General features: G+C 40.6%; 1 protein-coding gene across 2 annotated transcripts; it reads right to left on the minus strand.

The window, feature by feature from the left end:
* Positions 1–2,636: 2,636 nt before the first annotated feature.
* Positions 2,637–11,626, minus strand: PSMD7 (proteasome 26S subunit, non-ATPase 7). Of its 2 annotated transcripts, none has more exons than XM_060130591.1 (7): positions 11,440–11,626; positions 9,232–9,323; positions 8,249–8,341; positions 7,457–7,554; positions 6,804–6,884; positions 4,758–4,849; positions 2,637–3,585 (listed from the first exon to the last, which is right to left on the minus strand). In XM_060130591.1, exons 1-7 carry the CDS (start codon positions 11,511–11,513, stop codon positions 3,147–3,149), a joined length of 969 nt encoding a protein of 322 aa, XP_059986574.1. In that variant the 5' UTR covers positions 11,514–11,626; the 3' UTR covers positions 2,637–3,146. The 2 variants fall into 2 exon arrangements, with proteins under 2 accessions (XP_059986574.1, XP_059986575.1); XM_060130592.1 differs by having other exon boundaries at positions 9,232–9,318; positions 11,440–11,564.
* Between the last annotated feature and the right edge of the window lie 3,153 nt (positions 11,627–14,779).

The raw sequence follows: 14,779 nt of genomic DNA on the forward strand, positions 1-14,779 counted from the left end.
TTGGTTCCCAATTCCATGTTGAACTGGCAATCAAATGATTCTCTTGCCAAGATGAGATTAGTCAATGGTGCCAATCTAGTGTTGAAGAACAGATTGGCTCCAAAGAGGAACGCTCAGAGAAAGATTTCTCTTGACTTAGGACTTGGAAACACTAACTAACGCAGTTTCCTCTTCCTTTCTTTTCCTCTATTTTCTTTCCCTACTTCCATTTCCCTGCTTCCAGAGTCATTTTTATACCTACTCCCCCAATGGGAATAGCCATTAGTTTTGGCTTTTTTTTGTTTTTTTTTTTTAAAGGATATGAACTCAGTGCTGCTTCCAGGCAAAATAGATGAATGCAGAGAGTTGAAAGGCACAGATACGGAAATCAGCACTTGCCTATATTATGTATAATAATTTGGAATGAATTTGTTTAGGGAAGCTGTAGAGATATTCTCTTGTGGGTCACATAAATCAGATGCTTCTCTACTTTCCCAACACGTCCCATATCCTTCCTATTTCCTGTGTCAGGGGCAGATGGAGTAGTTTGGTTAGCAACCGCAAATTCATTCTCAGGTCTTATTTCTGCTTCATAGGTCTTTTCGTGGGAAAATGGTAGAAGAAAAGGCCTGTTCATAACTTCCAAGTGAATAGGATCTTTCATTCTTTTATGAGGACCTGTGTTAATAAGTTCTTTTATTTGAAGTGTAGGTGATTGTGCACGGCTAAGTTCTCACAGCTGGAGGGTCCTCCAGAAATGGGAGTGAGATTCTGGGGTTGCTAATTCCCGCTGGAAAGGTTTACTTTGCATCTGGCACATTGGAGAAGTAATATGGTCGTCCTTCAATGATGATTTCTTCCGTTTGTCCCTTTAGTGATTGATGATCCGAGTAAAATGAAAGAACATTTAACTAATTAGCGGGCCCAAAGCTGTTGTTCCACCTGATAGTATCCATCTTTTCACTAAGGATAACTGACCTCTAAGTTTAGGGATATTTCAGATGTTAGTTATCAGACAGAAAACTAGTAAGGAATAAATGCCCTCCTCTCTGGAACGTGTGTAGCAGGAGCAGCCTGAACTCCCTAAGCCATCGTGGGATGTTTTGAAAATGGAAGGAAGGGAATGTCATAACTCTGGATATGAGGTCCAGAATTGGGATCAGACTTTTTCTAGGATACTTTTTCAGTGTGTTCAAAAACAACAGAAGTAGTTTAGAAATCTCATCTTGAGACTGCTGAGCTATCCAAACACATGGCTTTATTTTAGGTGAGGGCCATGGGTTTTGCAGTCAAGTCAGCTGCTATTTGTATAAGCAAGACTTCATCAATATTCTTACAAAACTCGCCCCCCTTATATAGGATGGCAGCAATTTTGCCTTAGAAAATGAGCCTACGTGACTCTAAAGGCTACAAGTGAATTTTGTTAGAAGTAGGAACTGAAGAGCCTGTTAGGAAGGTAGAAGTCAATTTTGCCACATGTGGCTCAAACTATTAAATATAACAAGGCCTGGGTATTCCCATGTTCTCATATGCTCAATAAACATTACATTTATCAAACGGTGACACACTTAAAAGCCTGTGGCATTGTCCTGTTAGACCCTGGGAAAGCTTTTTAAGTGAAGATCACACTACTAAAGGTGGATATGATCCTGTGTGGTCTCAAGTTGCCCCCGATCCTACATAAAGGACCCACTCTTCGGGATGACATTCTCCTCCTTCCCCCTGCCTAGCCTCAGAATCATTGCATCCCAGCTCTTTCCTGGCCACCGTGGAGAAAGTTTCCCTTTCTGTCTGTTCTAAACATGGCAACCAAATCTGAAAAACTTCAACACACTCCTATCATTTTAAATGCATCTCAAGCTTTGAACTATGTATTTCGTATTTTTTATTCGGTTAGATGTAACAACCATCTGACTTTTGATTGCTGCAGTAGACAAAACTTGGTTCTCTAGTTTTTTTCCCTTTACTATTTCTTTTTTTCTCAGAATCTTAATGAACCTTGAAGAGACCACTGATGGGGGTGCTCCTATTTATGTAGGATAAAAGCTAGCTCTACATCAGCCCCCAAATTTCAACTAGTTCTTTGGCAGGCAGGTCTGTGGATTAAAAATGGATGCTTCCAGTAACTTTGAGGCATTATAACATTATGAAGTGGTTTATGAGATTCCACTGACTTAGTTCTAGTGCTATTATATTCTTAAATATCTGAACATTGACAGTCCATATGGTGCATTAGAGAACTCTTAGGGAGGTTCTAATTGCTCAAGAAAGGAAATTAATATCCAAGTGACAGCTGTAAGTCAAATGATTAAGTATCTTGAACACTTACTTTGGGGAGACTTTGTTCCATCCCCACTAACCTTGTGGCCTGATGTACTTAGACCTACTGCAATAGTAAGTGAATGTGTCTCTTATAAAAAACTGTTCTAGGGACTTCACAGATGAGGAATCTGAGGCATTAACTAGGACACAGGTCTTCTGGGCTCAGTTGAGAGCTCTCCTCCCTACAGCTGTATGTCTTTAAAGGAATGAGGTGCTTTCATAAAAGATTCAGTCTAAAATAATTCTTTAAGGCAGCTTCAATTAAAGACTGTCTTGGTTGCTTCTGAAAACAACGGATCACCACATCCAGAGTCAAAAACGACCAGAACACAGACTTAAAAACCAAGCCATTTAATTGTGTCTTCGAAGGTAAACAATATCTTGAGATGGATCCCAAGCCCCGAGAATGCCAGAGCTACGGGTCCAAGAAGTCCCGTGGGGTGGTATTCTCAACAGAGTCCAGAGGGGCAGACCTCAAGGTGTTCTGAGGCAGAATACTTATGGAATTCGTGCATTCCATTCTGCAATTTTGCAGACTGCCAGAAACAGACCCCAAGAGTCTCTTGAGATGGGGAAAATTCAACTCCTGGTCTTATAGATAAAAGCAGGAAGAGTACCAAAAATGTTACGTTTATGTCTCTTCACTTTTCTCACACAGTCTGAAGCCTGAGCTATCACATTCCCAACTCAGAGCAGCCTAAGCTGCAGTTCAGGTACAAGATTAGTCCCTCTATCCAGAGAGCTCTCATCAATACAGCTTTTGCACTTAAAGTGAAAAGAACCCTCTGGCGGCACAATGAGTTAGTTTGTAAGACTTTAATTTACAAATTAAAAAGCTACATGTTTTATTTTTTCTCCTTTTTCTCTTCTTTCTTTACATCACTCTTTTCCTTATCTTTCTCTTTGTCATCTTTTCTATCCTTTTTGCTGTCTTCTTTTTCCTGCCCTTCTTTCTTCTCTGCGTCCCGGTTGGCGATCTTGTTGTTGATGAGGTTGTGCAAGGCGACCACGGAACGGATCAGCGAGGCCAAATACACTACCACCATCTGGTCATTGGTCTTCAGGTAAAAGGCCTTGACAAACTCCTGCAGGCTGACATCTGGCAGCAGGTTGAAGACGTCCTGCAGCTGGTAGATGATCTGATGGTTGATGGGCAGCTTGCCTGTGGCCACTTTCTCCAGGTAGCTCCTGATATCCAGAAGCTTGGAATTGAGTCCCTTCAAACCATGAACCTGGTTTGTGATCCGCTGGGAAAGGGTGCCCACTGTAGTGTCTTTGATGTCTCTGTAGGAACCCACAAGAAAGGGCAGGAAAATACATCAGTGTCCTGTACTATCACGCAGATTTTCACATTCTAAGGAAATACTAAGTTTGTGAGAAGGGGCAAGTTTTCCAAAGGAAAAATGTTACTTCCCCATTTTATAAAGATTTGAGTAAAACTGCCTTAATCTTGTTTTCATTTGGAGGAATATGTTTTATCTTTCTCATCACAGGGCATTTTTTTTTTCCCCCCACAGGGCATTTTTCAAAAGAAAAGAGAGAGATAAAATGAAATCATTTTCACTAAAAAAACAAAAAAAAACACCTCTCTACTTCAAGTTCCCTGTTCCTAAAAAGGGTGGCATTTTCTCCACCTGCATCTATATGATGTTGGGAGAAGCTTTTAAATCAGTCAGCAGTAACTTTTTGAACTGGAAGGAATCTTATTGTTTGAAAAAATCTATGACCATTTCAAGTAAGTCAGGGTTATGTAAGCAGAGGATTTAAAAATAAAACCCCAGGGCTTCCCTGGTGGCAGAGTGGTTAAGAATCCGCCTGCCAATGCAGGGGATGTGGGTTCGAGCCCTGGCCCAGGAAGATCCCACATACCGCAGAGCAACTAAGCCCATGTGCCACTACTGAGCCTGCATTCTAGAGCCCGCGAGCCACAACTACCGAGTCTGTGTGCCACAACTACTGAAGCCCACGTGCCTAGAGCCTGTGCTTCGCAACAAGAGAAGCCACGGCAGTGAGAAGACCACGCACGGCAACGAAGAGTAGTCCCTGCTCACCGCAATGAGAGAAAGCCCACATGCAGCAATGAAGACCCAATTCAGCCAAAAATAAATAAATAAAATATAAATTTAAATCCATCCATCCATCCATCTATCCATCCATCCCAGTCCAAGATGCAGATTCTCTGCAGAAAACTGGCTAGCTACAGTCATTGAGAAGGAGGTACACTGAAAGAGCACACGTTTGCTTTTGAATAATTCACACATCTGTTCCCGTCACAGCCAGCATTACAGCTTCCAGACAAGGTGTGCTGTCCACAAACTCATAAATCATAACTCGGGACACTTTAGAGATGACCCAGAACTAGAACCCAGGGCTCCCTATTCCTGATACAGATCTCTTCTTTACACTGAGCAGCTTCTTGGGCTGCTGCTGATTCTGATGCTGTCCTAAAGTCTCACCGTAACAAGTGTTCAACTCCGACTTCCTCAGCTTCCTCTGCTCCAATTTCACTGGTCACGTGCTCAAATGTTTTTGAGGTTGGAGTTCCATCCTGGGAGAGGAGAATTAACTAGTTATTTACTTACAAACAAATGAACAAACTGGCGCATGTTCCTTTTCATGCCTTGATTCTTCTGCTTTAAGCCAAATCACTTTCATGGGTGTCATTACTGGCTTTTTCATGGCAAGGGTGGGTAAAGTTTGCTTTGAAAGCTTTCAAAGCACTGTGACTTCTAAGCTGAAGTCACAGTGGTCCTGCTCAGGGACGAGATGTGGTGGGGAATCATCATTAGTTTATTTCTAAGGAAAATCTTGATATTCTCTCAAGCCTGCAGTAGAGATGAACATCAGGGAAGTCTTGATTCGGCTAAATTTTAAGGACTTATAAGCATTCATTCTAAAATAGGCAATATTCAGAACACCTGTACTTGAGGCAAGCTCATGTCAGAAGATACAGTTTTTAACCATCTGTTGTCCCTTGGGTCAAATAGTCAGAGCACCAAAGCAACGTGGTTAGAATAACTGATTTTCTGGTGACCTGAATTAGTCAAGGAACCCATTAGTGGATGTGGTTTGCTGTATCACTTAGTGATTTCCTGATGGGACTCAGGAGAAACTTTTATCAGATCTAGTGCCAGAAGAGGCTGTACATCTCCTGTAAAGGCTGTAAAATGTGTGCAAGGCACGACAGCACAGCAGTGAGTGCAGACTCTAGCCAGGCTGCTTAGATTCAAAGCCTGGCTCTGCCATGTGTGATAAGGGAGCAGTGAGATCTTGGGAAAGTCACTTCACTTACACTAAGTGGTATAAACATCAGCTGTTGTTATTTTACCCAGGACAGTGTGAATCCTACAAACGGCATCTTCCTCTTGGCTTTGTATGCTAGGATGGTCAGAGCCTTCAACACTTGTGCAGGACTTCGTGGCATGTCTTTTCATGTACTGATTTTCCCTGGCTTCATCTTATTACAGGACCCTTACATCCCCTCCATCCTCTTTTAAAAGATCTTGTTTCATTGGTGTGTGTGTGTGCGAGTGCGTGCGTGCATGTGCATGCGTATGTATAAGCACCTCTAATTCCTTTTTGAAAGAGGCAGGGTAAAATTTAACTTATAACAACTGTATCAAGACCAGGGATGAAAGTCTTACTGCAACTAGGCAATAAATAAGCTCTCTGGTAGCAAGGCAAAGAGAAACAGGAGCATAGAGCTCAGTGCAAGGAACATCTGCAGGGAACTAACTTAACAAAGCCTTTTCCAGATTTTAAAACTGAATATATGGATAACCATAAGGAAGAAAGACAGCCTTTAGTCTGTCCGTTCAACTTTGGAAATTCAAGAGTGAGCTCTTTGCACACCCTAAGTGCAAATATTTTACGCTCAAAACAAAACTCATATACAATTTCACATCAAATCCTACCCTAGAATTTGAGTTCAATTTTCTTGGAAATAGAGAAAAGCTATTCTGGCAGCTCTTCACGTCCATACCCAAGAAACAAGCTAACAGACAACATAGCTGGTACTGAATGCCATGGAGCTGACTATACAGGTGTCAAATCATACAGATGGGTTTTGCCATCTAGCTCCTGGCAGCTCTGACTTACTCTATTTGAAAACCTAGGATCTAGTCTATAGGGATTGGCTATAGACTAGACAATATAGTCACTACATAGGTGGGCCAACAGTGGAAACTGCATTAGATTAAGACCAAGCTCACCAGGCTCCGCATTTACTTTGCTGAGAACATCTCTGGGCAATCATTTGACTACTTTGGTCTCAATTTCATTTGTAAAAGGGGACTTTAGATTTCTATGGTCCTCTCTATTTCTGAAATTTGGTGATTCAAATTTGGGGGAAAAAAACATAATATCAAACTACTGACAGAAACCAATAACCTTTTCTTTGTTATAAAGTATTTGTTGACTTGAAAATGGAAAAAAAAACCCAAAACCCAATGGCCCTGAAAGTAGCAAATCTAATCTCCTAGGCTCACAGCAAGATGACTTACATCATGAACTTCTTCCACCGAAATATATGCTTCTGTGGGCAGTCCCAAGTCCTTTGGTTTTACATCAATGATGACCAATACCTGGCAGAAAAACAAATCATAGCAAATCACCTCATACTGAGCACGTAAGGAGTAACTGCGGCCATTCTGATGATTACCGAAGCTTTTTCATTCATTCAACCAGATATAAGCCAGAATTTTCAGAAAAAAAAATAACTTTACATTTCAAATTATCTTATTTGCCCTGCTCTTCAACCCCATCCATTAACAAGCTGAGAGGTAGTATAGTGAAGTTATCAAGCAGAAGAAGATTAGAGTCAAGACAGCTGGCATTTTAATCCCAGCTCCACACTTAGAAGACCTTACTAACCATTCTGAACCTCAGTTTTCTCACTGTAAAGAGGATAACAATCTCATACAGTTACTGAGAGGATTAAGGAAGATAACTTACATACCTAGCACTGAACAGATGTTTAATTTACTAAATACACTGGGTTACCGTATACTACACAAAACACTGCAAATTAACACAAGCTTATAGAAAAAAGTGGTGAAATGATTCATTATCCAAATCCTTCCTAGGATGCTTTCTTTTTCTTGAGTTAGCTGGCAACGAGTATGAGTCAAAAGTTTTAAAGATGGAGTACACTTACTGAGTTAGGGCAGTATCTTTTCATGAGTTCATTGATGGCGATGTCATTCTTGTGTAGTTTAGGGCCTGTGTGGTACCACCCAACTATTCTTTCTCTGGCTGGGAAGGAAAAATTAGTGGCTTTGAATTGTTACATAAAGATCTATATATTTCCCTCAAAAAGGGTAAGAACTCCAGTAGTTATGTTCTCTAGCTTTTACAGAAATTCCAGACATCTAAACCTTGACATACCTATGAAATCTAAAACTCAAAAACAGGATTCTCAGAAAATAAACAGCAGGGGAAATCTAGAGATATACATATCTCAGACTAGTTTAGACCAGTCATACATGAAACAACTAGACAACAATTCCAAGGCAATATATAAACAAATTCAAGTTCATGTCACATAGATTACATCTCTGAGTGTTGTGGGAATAAACATTTCCAAAGCAATGTGGTTGCTGAAATGAAATAAAATGAAAGTGACACATGTAACAGAGATATTTACCCTGGTGGTACTAAAGCTCTAGGGGCAGGTGGATTTTATTTGACCATTCTTTGCTTTTCTGCTGTAGAGGGCTAGCTCTCTCCCCTGAAGCCTAGGTGGTCTAGCTGGCCTTAAATTGCTACTCTAGTTTCTCATTTATTCTACCTCATTCCTCTACTACCGCTAGCCTTACTTCAGTCTAGCTAAGTGAAAGGGCCTTTGACATTAAACAAAGAAAAGTGAATATTTCGAAAAGACATTATGGGCACACATATACCTACACACACACACACACACACGCGCGCGCGCCACAATGCCACCTACCATTGACCTTCTTAAACATTCCATACATGTTTTCCAAATAATCGTGGTCTAAAAACCAGACAGAATCATCTTTGTCGTCTTCATCAAAAGGGACTAGAGAGAAAAAAACAAAAAACAGTTTAGGGTGCTACACAGAACTCTAAGGGCACATATCACAACTGTAGACCCCTACGCCAGATCTGATCCATGTCTTTGGTTTGTCCAACACAGTACTAAAATTATTTTTGAGTTGCTTTTAGTAAAAACTGGAAGATTTCACATACAAATCCAGACCTCCAGGTTCTCTGGAAAAACTGGAAGACCAGCAACAACTGGCTAGAGCCAGACAGAAGCAACCCCCTTTGAAAAGGACACATTCTTCAGTTTGCTAAAAGCTCCATCACTTCCTAATATTCCCGTCTGGCAAATTACATTACTGCCTGATCCTTTTAGACACTGGAGTTAGTGACTGCTAGTCTAGCAGCCATGCCAGGAATTATTTTGTTGTTCTTTATTATTGTTGCTTCAATCATAAAATATATGGATACAGTCTTATAAAGATTTATTAAACAGTGTAAAACATAAGGTCTTTATCTCCCCCTTGCCTACCCATAACCATGGTTAATAGTTTAGTACAACGGGTTGACAAACTACACCCGCTGCCTATTTTAATAGTTTTACTGCAATATAGCTATTAGTTTGTCTACATACTGTCTATAGTTGCTTTCCTGCTACATTAGCAGAGCTGAGCAGTTGCAATGGAGACTGCATGGCCTGCAAGTTTTAAATATTTACTATCCAGCTCAGTGTGTATCCTTTAGCCTCCCTTTTCTATACTTAAACAATTCTGAAATAGAACTGCTTGGTTATAATAAAAAATGGAGACCACGAGAGTTTCTTTCTTTTTAAAAGTTAACTGACATTTTAACCATACGCAGAAAATGTAAAATTTGCCTATTTATTTTTTTAAAAACTGAGGTATATTTGACAAATTTTTCTTTTACCTGCAAAACTGTTGGATACATCGAGAACTTTCTTTTGCCACGACCCCAAAAGCACACCAACAACACGCTTCTGGTTTCCAACCTTGCCTATTCTGAATGAGAAAACAGAAGATCAGTCTGGATGGGCACAGACAGAAGTGGACCAACAATAAGATATCCAACAGGAAATATCAATGGTACAGATACAATTTAGCTTATCTGGGAACTAATCCCACTAAACAAATATAATGGGTTAGTCCTTAATAATTCTAATAAATATAATGGGTAATTCGTGAACTATGGACACTGGCAATTTCACTGCTGACTGCAAAGAAAGACATGCTTGGAAAAAAATCTCAAACTTTATAGAAATTTAAAACGGAGAAAATGAAAACTCCCCAGATCTTAAGGTTTTAAATGTTATTTGACTGGTGTTTGAAATCACATTTAATTTTATTTTTTCCTCTGCAGCTTACCTTTCTCTTTTAAATTTTCCCCATCTTCTCTGTCCTCAAATCTTTTCAGGGATAAAGATGCTAAAGTTGAACCAGTTTTATGGTCCAGCTTGCCAACTCTTCTCTGGAGCATCTATGTCAACAAGCCCCAATAGATGTTATAATTCTTTGTACCATTTAGGGGCTCAGAAAATGATTCTGACCCAGAAGCGTGTGTGTGCCATTTGTGGTCTCTGAATGGCTTAATTATGCAGAAGCTGGAAGTGAGCCAGTGACTAATCATACTGGGAGGAGGGCTCAATGAACCAGAAAGACTACTTCAGAATATTTATTTCCATATCAAACCTCCTCAATGATTTTTGTCCTAAGGAACTGCAAGTGTTTCACTTTTATCTCATTTCATTGGTCATCATGTAGAGAATTCTCCTTTAACCACTAACAATTATAACATACAGAAACAATACAATTCTATGTTCAAAGCAAAGACAAAAGTCACTGTGAAATGAACTACAATTCCTTAACAGTTGCTGGTTTCATACTGATTTAACTGTATTTATCTAAACATATGGTTTGGCAAATTTATAAATGCTTACTATATTTAGGGTTTGGACCAAACAAAGTTAAGGATTCTGTATTCTGGTGGTTCTAATTTTTTGGGAAATCTAAGTTCAAAGGAAACTTCCACACTCATGGGCTTTTCTTTTGATCTATAAAAATCCATTTGCGTTTTAAAAAACCCTGCAATTGTCTGACACAGCAGCTTGCAGTGTCTGCCTTCACTATGCCCTTAACAAGTGTTTGCTTAATTTACTGAACAGAACTGAAAAGATGCTTGCCCTCTTAGTACCTATAGTATCCTACGGGAGAAAAATACTAATCATTGTACAGTGGGAAAGCTCGCATATCCCGTTAGGCTAAGGGTGCTACAAAGCAATGGAACTGAACTGGGGACCCTAAACCTCACAGGAGTCTTGAGTTTGGTTTTGGCTCTGGTTGAACTGGGAGTTGTACAAAGCAAGTTGCAAGATGATGGGCACTTAGCAACTATGACTTTACAGCAGATGCTCCCAACTGGGTCTTACAACTTTCCAAGTCAATTAATTATCTTGTAAAATTTATGAACACGTGTAACAGGTCCAGCTGGACGAACAGCTCAAAAACAAGCAAGCGAAGGCGGAAGAAACATCTGTGGGATGTTTTCTTATTCATTAATGCCAACATCTCCAACCGGTCTCATTTTTAAAAGAAAAACTTATCAAAACTTAAAACATCTACGTTTTAAGCTATCGTCAAACCACAGTCCCACTTGGAAACTTTCGCAAGTTATATTAAAACCACAGTTCTTCCAGGGAGTCCTTCGGAGCGCTGAGTACAGAATTTCGGTGACGGCCTTCTGAGGCAAAAAGTGCAAGTCTGAAGGGCTTTCCTACCAGACACCGAGTCTTTCAGGCGAAAAGGGGCGGACGAGGTGACAGATGGGCACGAGGCCTGGGGATCAGGGCCAAGTGAAGCCTGCCCCCCCATACTCTGGCATCGTACGGACTGGGTAAAAGGAACGAGAAGCCCAGTTCATGGAGTGCCGGCTGGACGGCGGGGGAGACGATGCCAGGTGACTTGGGGCTTCGTGAACGGAGCTGCTCTGGGCCCCTCGGTGACCCAGGGCCAACCCCGGTGCATCTGCGCCCCCGCGGCCGCCGCGCCATCCCCAGCGCGCCGTGACTCAGCAGCGGCGGCGCCACCGGCCCCGGTAGGACGCCCCGTGCCGCCCGCTCACCGATTGAAATGATCCACCACACTGAGCAGCACCAGGGGGTGGACCACCACCTTCTGCACCGCCAGCTCCGGCATCGCGACACACCCCGCCCGCCAGGCCCTGCTCCCCGCGACCCGCAAACACCGACGGCCAGGGCAACAACGATTCTCGGGGATCCTCCAGGCCCGGCCCCTCCTCTTCCGGTTGGGCAGCCGCCGCGCGGCTCCTTCTTCCGCTCCCAGAGCGCCGCGCGCGTCGCGCTCGGATTGTCGCTCCCGCCGCCACCTTGAGGAGGCGAAGTGCCGGGGAAGGCGGGACACGCCTCGGGTGACTGGCTTCGAGTTTCCCAGGTCATGAAAGCTAACAGGACACTGGAGACTGATAAAGGTTGACCTCCTGGTGTTTGGCCTGTACTGTCACCCGCTGCGGCTTTTCGCCTCAGTGCCTTACTAGCTCACCTCCCCCTCCCTCCCGTCTGAAGACTGGAGAAGATGCTAAGAAAAATGTAAATAGTAATAAGTAATATTTCCACCATTCAGAAAATGTTCACTTTCGCTTCTAGTCAAAATCTTCCAGAATTTCTTAGAGGAACTAACTTTAAATCTCTAGCATTAGGGCATTCCCTTAAAGTAGGTTTGGTAATTTGTCTCATCATTTTATTGTCTGGGAATTTCCCCTTAATCCTTACCATGGACACTTAGCAAATAATCAACCTGTCTATATTTTCCCACCTGTCTTTATATTACTTACCATTTAACAAGGGTTAGAAGAATGCAGTTTGTGCCTAGAGTTAGATCATTCAGATTGATTTTAAAATAAAAACTCACAAAAAGTTTGGCGAAAAGATGGAAAGCAATAAGGAAATATGTTTTCATAGTTAGCTGGGAAAGAGAAAAAAGAAGACTAAAAGGGGAAATGTAGGAAAAGAGGACTTGAGCTTATTTGTGGAAGAAGGCAAATGACTTAAAATCCATGCAAGTTTAGTTTTCTATCTGACTTTAAGTTGCCATTTCTGTAAACAGAAACAATACTTCAGCAGCGTGAATTATTTATTGTTTATCCTGTTTTTAAACACCTTCTACCTTCCCTTTATCAACAGAGGATCTGAACTCTGAAGAATGACAAGGAGACTTTTGCTCTGAACCTTAGCCTCCTTCCAGTATAATTAGGGAGCTTTTGATACCCTTTCTGGGCGCTACCCCTCACTTTCATTTCATAAACTCTTCCTACTTTGGGGAACACTGTTTTGCATCTTCCTCATTTCTTTTAATATTTTTGATTTGACTATGAGATGATTGCTGCTACTTACGACGATAGAACTTTTAAATTAAGGAAATGTAAGTCAGCCCCATTGTGTGATGTGTTAAAGCATGCTTGCTGGTGTTTAGTGCCTGGTTCAAAGTAGATGTTCTTGTTTCATTTCTTAAGTGATGCTATTCAACACAGTGTAGACATGTAACTGTTATGAAAAGACCTTGGAAGGGTTTTCCCCCCTAATTTTTAAGATCAAAGATTGATTTTGATTTTTCTTATGTGTCAGGTAAGGCATAATAATTGGAGTCTAACGGAAGCATGTTTTTGGACTAAAATATTTAGAGGATAAAGAAGACAACTTGAAATCATAAGGTATTTTTCATGTTGTCCTATTTTTTCTTTTTCTTTATTAATGGAACTGACTTGAAATCATAACTAATTTCATAGCCACTATTAGGGGCTAAATTCATTCAGAGGAATGCAGAAGGAGATATAAGAAATCTTTCTTTTGTTCATTTAATTCTGGACTTTAAGAGGATCTGATGAGAGCATAAGGATAATACATTTTATTTTCCTTTGACTGTTTTTTTTTAAAGAAAGAAATGTAATTTTTAAATTTTTATTTATTTTTTATTGAGGTATAGTTGAGGTATAGTTGATGTACAATATTATATAAGTTACAGGTGTACAATATAGTGATTCACAATTTTTAAAGGTTATACTCCATTTATAGTTAATATAAAATATTGGCTATATTCCCCGTGTTTTACAATATATCCTTGTAGCTTATTTTATCATAATAGTTTGTGCCTCTTAATCCCTTACCCCATGTCTTTTTTTAAAAAAATTAATTTATTTAATTTTGGCGTGTTGGGTCTTTGTTGCTGCGTGTGGGCTTTCTTTAGTTGTGGCAAGCGGGGGCTACTCTTTGTTGCAGTGTTCGGGCTTCTCATTGCTTTGGTTTCTCTTGTGGCGGAGCATGGGCTCTAGGCGCACGGGCTTCAGTAGTTGTGGCACGTGGGCTCAGTAGTAGTGGCTTGCAGGCTCTAGAGCGCAGGCTCAGTAGTTGTGGTGCACAGGCTTAGTTGCTCCGCGGCATGTGGGATCGTCCCGGACCAGGGCTTGAACCCGTGTTCCCTGCATTGGCAGGTGGATTCTTAACCACTGCACCACCAGGGAAGCCCCTGTCTTTCTTTTTTAATGTTAAATTCTCCTTTTCCCAAATTTATTGAGATGTAATTGGCATATAACGTGTAAGTTTAAGGTGTACAATGTGATGATTTGATACATGTATGTATTGCAAAATGATTACCACAATAAGGTTAGTTAACGCTTCTGTCACCTCACGTAATTACCTTTTTCTTTTTGTGGTGAGAACATTTAAGAGCAACTTTCAAATATATAATACAGTATTGTTAACTATAGTCACCATACTGTACCTTAGCTTTCCATCTTATTATTGGAAGTTTGTACTCTTTGACCAACAACTCACATTTCCCTGACTCCCAGCCTCTGGCAACAACTATTCTACTCTCTATTTCTGTGGATTCTGCATTTTTCATTTCCATATGTAAGTGAGATCATATAGTATTTGTCTTTCTATCTGTCATTTCACTTACCATAATACCCTCAAGATCCATCAATTTTGTCACAAAATGGAAGGATTTCCTTCCTTTTTATGGCTGAGTAATATATATATATGCCACATTTTCTTTATTGATTCATGCATCAACAGACACATAGGTTGTGTCCATGTCTTGGCCATTGTGAATAATGCTACAGTGAACACAGGAATTCAGACATCTCTTTGAGATAGTGATTTCATTTCCTTTGGATACATACCCAGAAGTGGGGTTGCTGGATCATATGGTAGTTCTATTTTTAGTTCTTTTAGGAACTTTCGTACTCTTTTCCATAGTGGCTATATCAATTTACATTCCCACCAAGAGTGCACAAGTGTTCCCTTTTCTCCACATTCTCACCAACACTTCTTATCTCCTGTCTTTTTGATAATAGCCATTCTAACAGGTATAAGGTGATATTTCATTATGGTTTTGATTTGCATTTCCCTGATGATTAGTGGTGTTGAGCATCTTTTCATGTACCT

This window comes from Lagenorhynchus albirostris, chromosome 19 (genome assembly GCF_949774975.1).
Source record: "Lagenorhynchus albirostris chromosome 19, mLagAlb1.1, whole genome shotgun sequence".
NCBI classification, from domain to species: Eukaryota; Metazoa; Chordata; class Mammalia; order Artiodactyla; family Delphinidae; genus Lagenorhynchus; species Lagenorhynchus albirostris.

Excerpts from the sequence above, each read along its gene's own strand:
- PSMD7 (XM_060130591.1), bottom strand. The coding sequence starts at position 11,513 with ATGCCGGAGCTGGCGGTGCAGAAGGTGGTGGTCCACCCCCTGGTGCTG. Across the intron at positions 6,885-7,456 it reads AAAGATACTGCCCTAACTCA|GTATTGGTCATCATTGATGT; the intron begins GTAAGTGTACTC and ends TTTTTCTGCCAG. Across the intron at positions 3,586-4,757 it reads GGAGTTGAACACTTGTTACG|AGACATCAAAGACACTACAG; the intron begins GTGAGACTTTAG and ends GGGTTCCTACAG.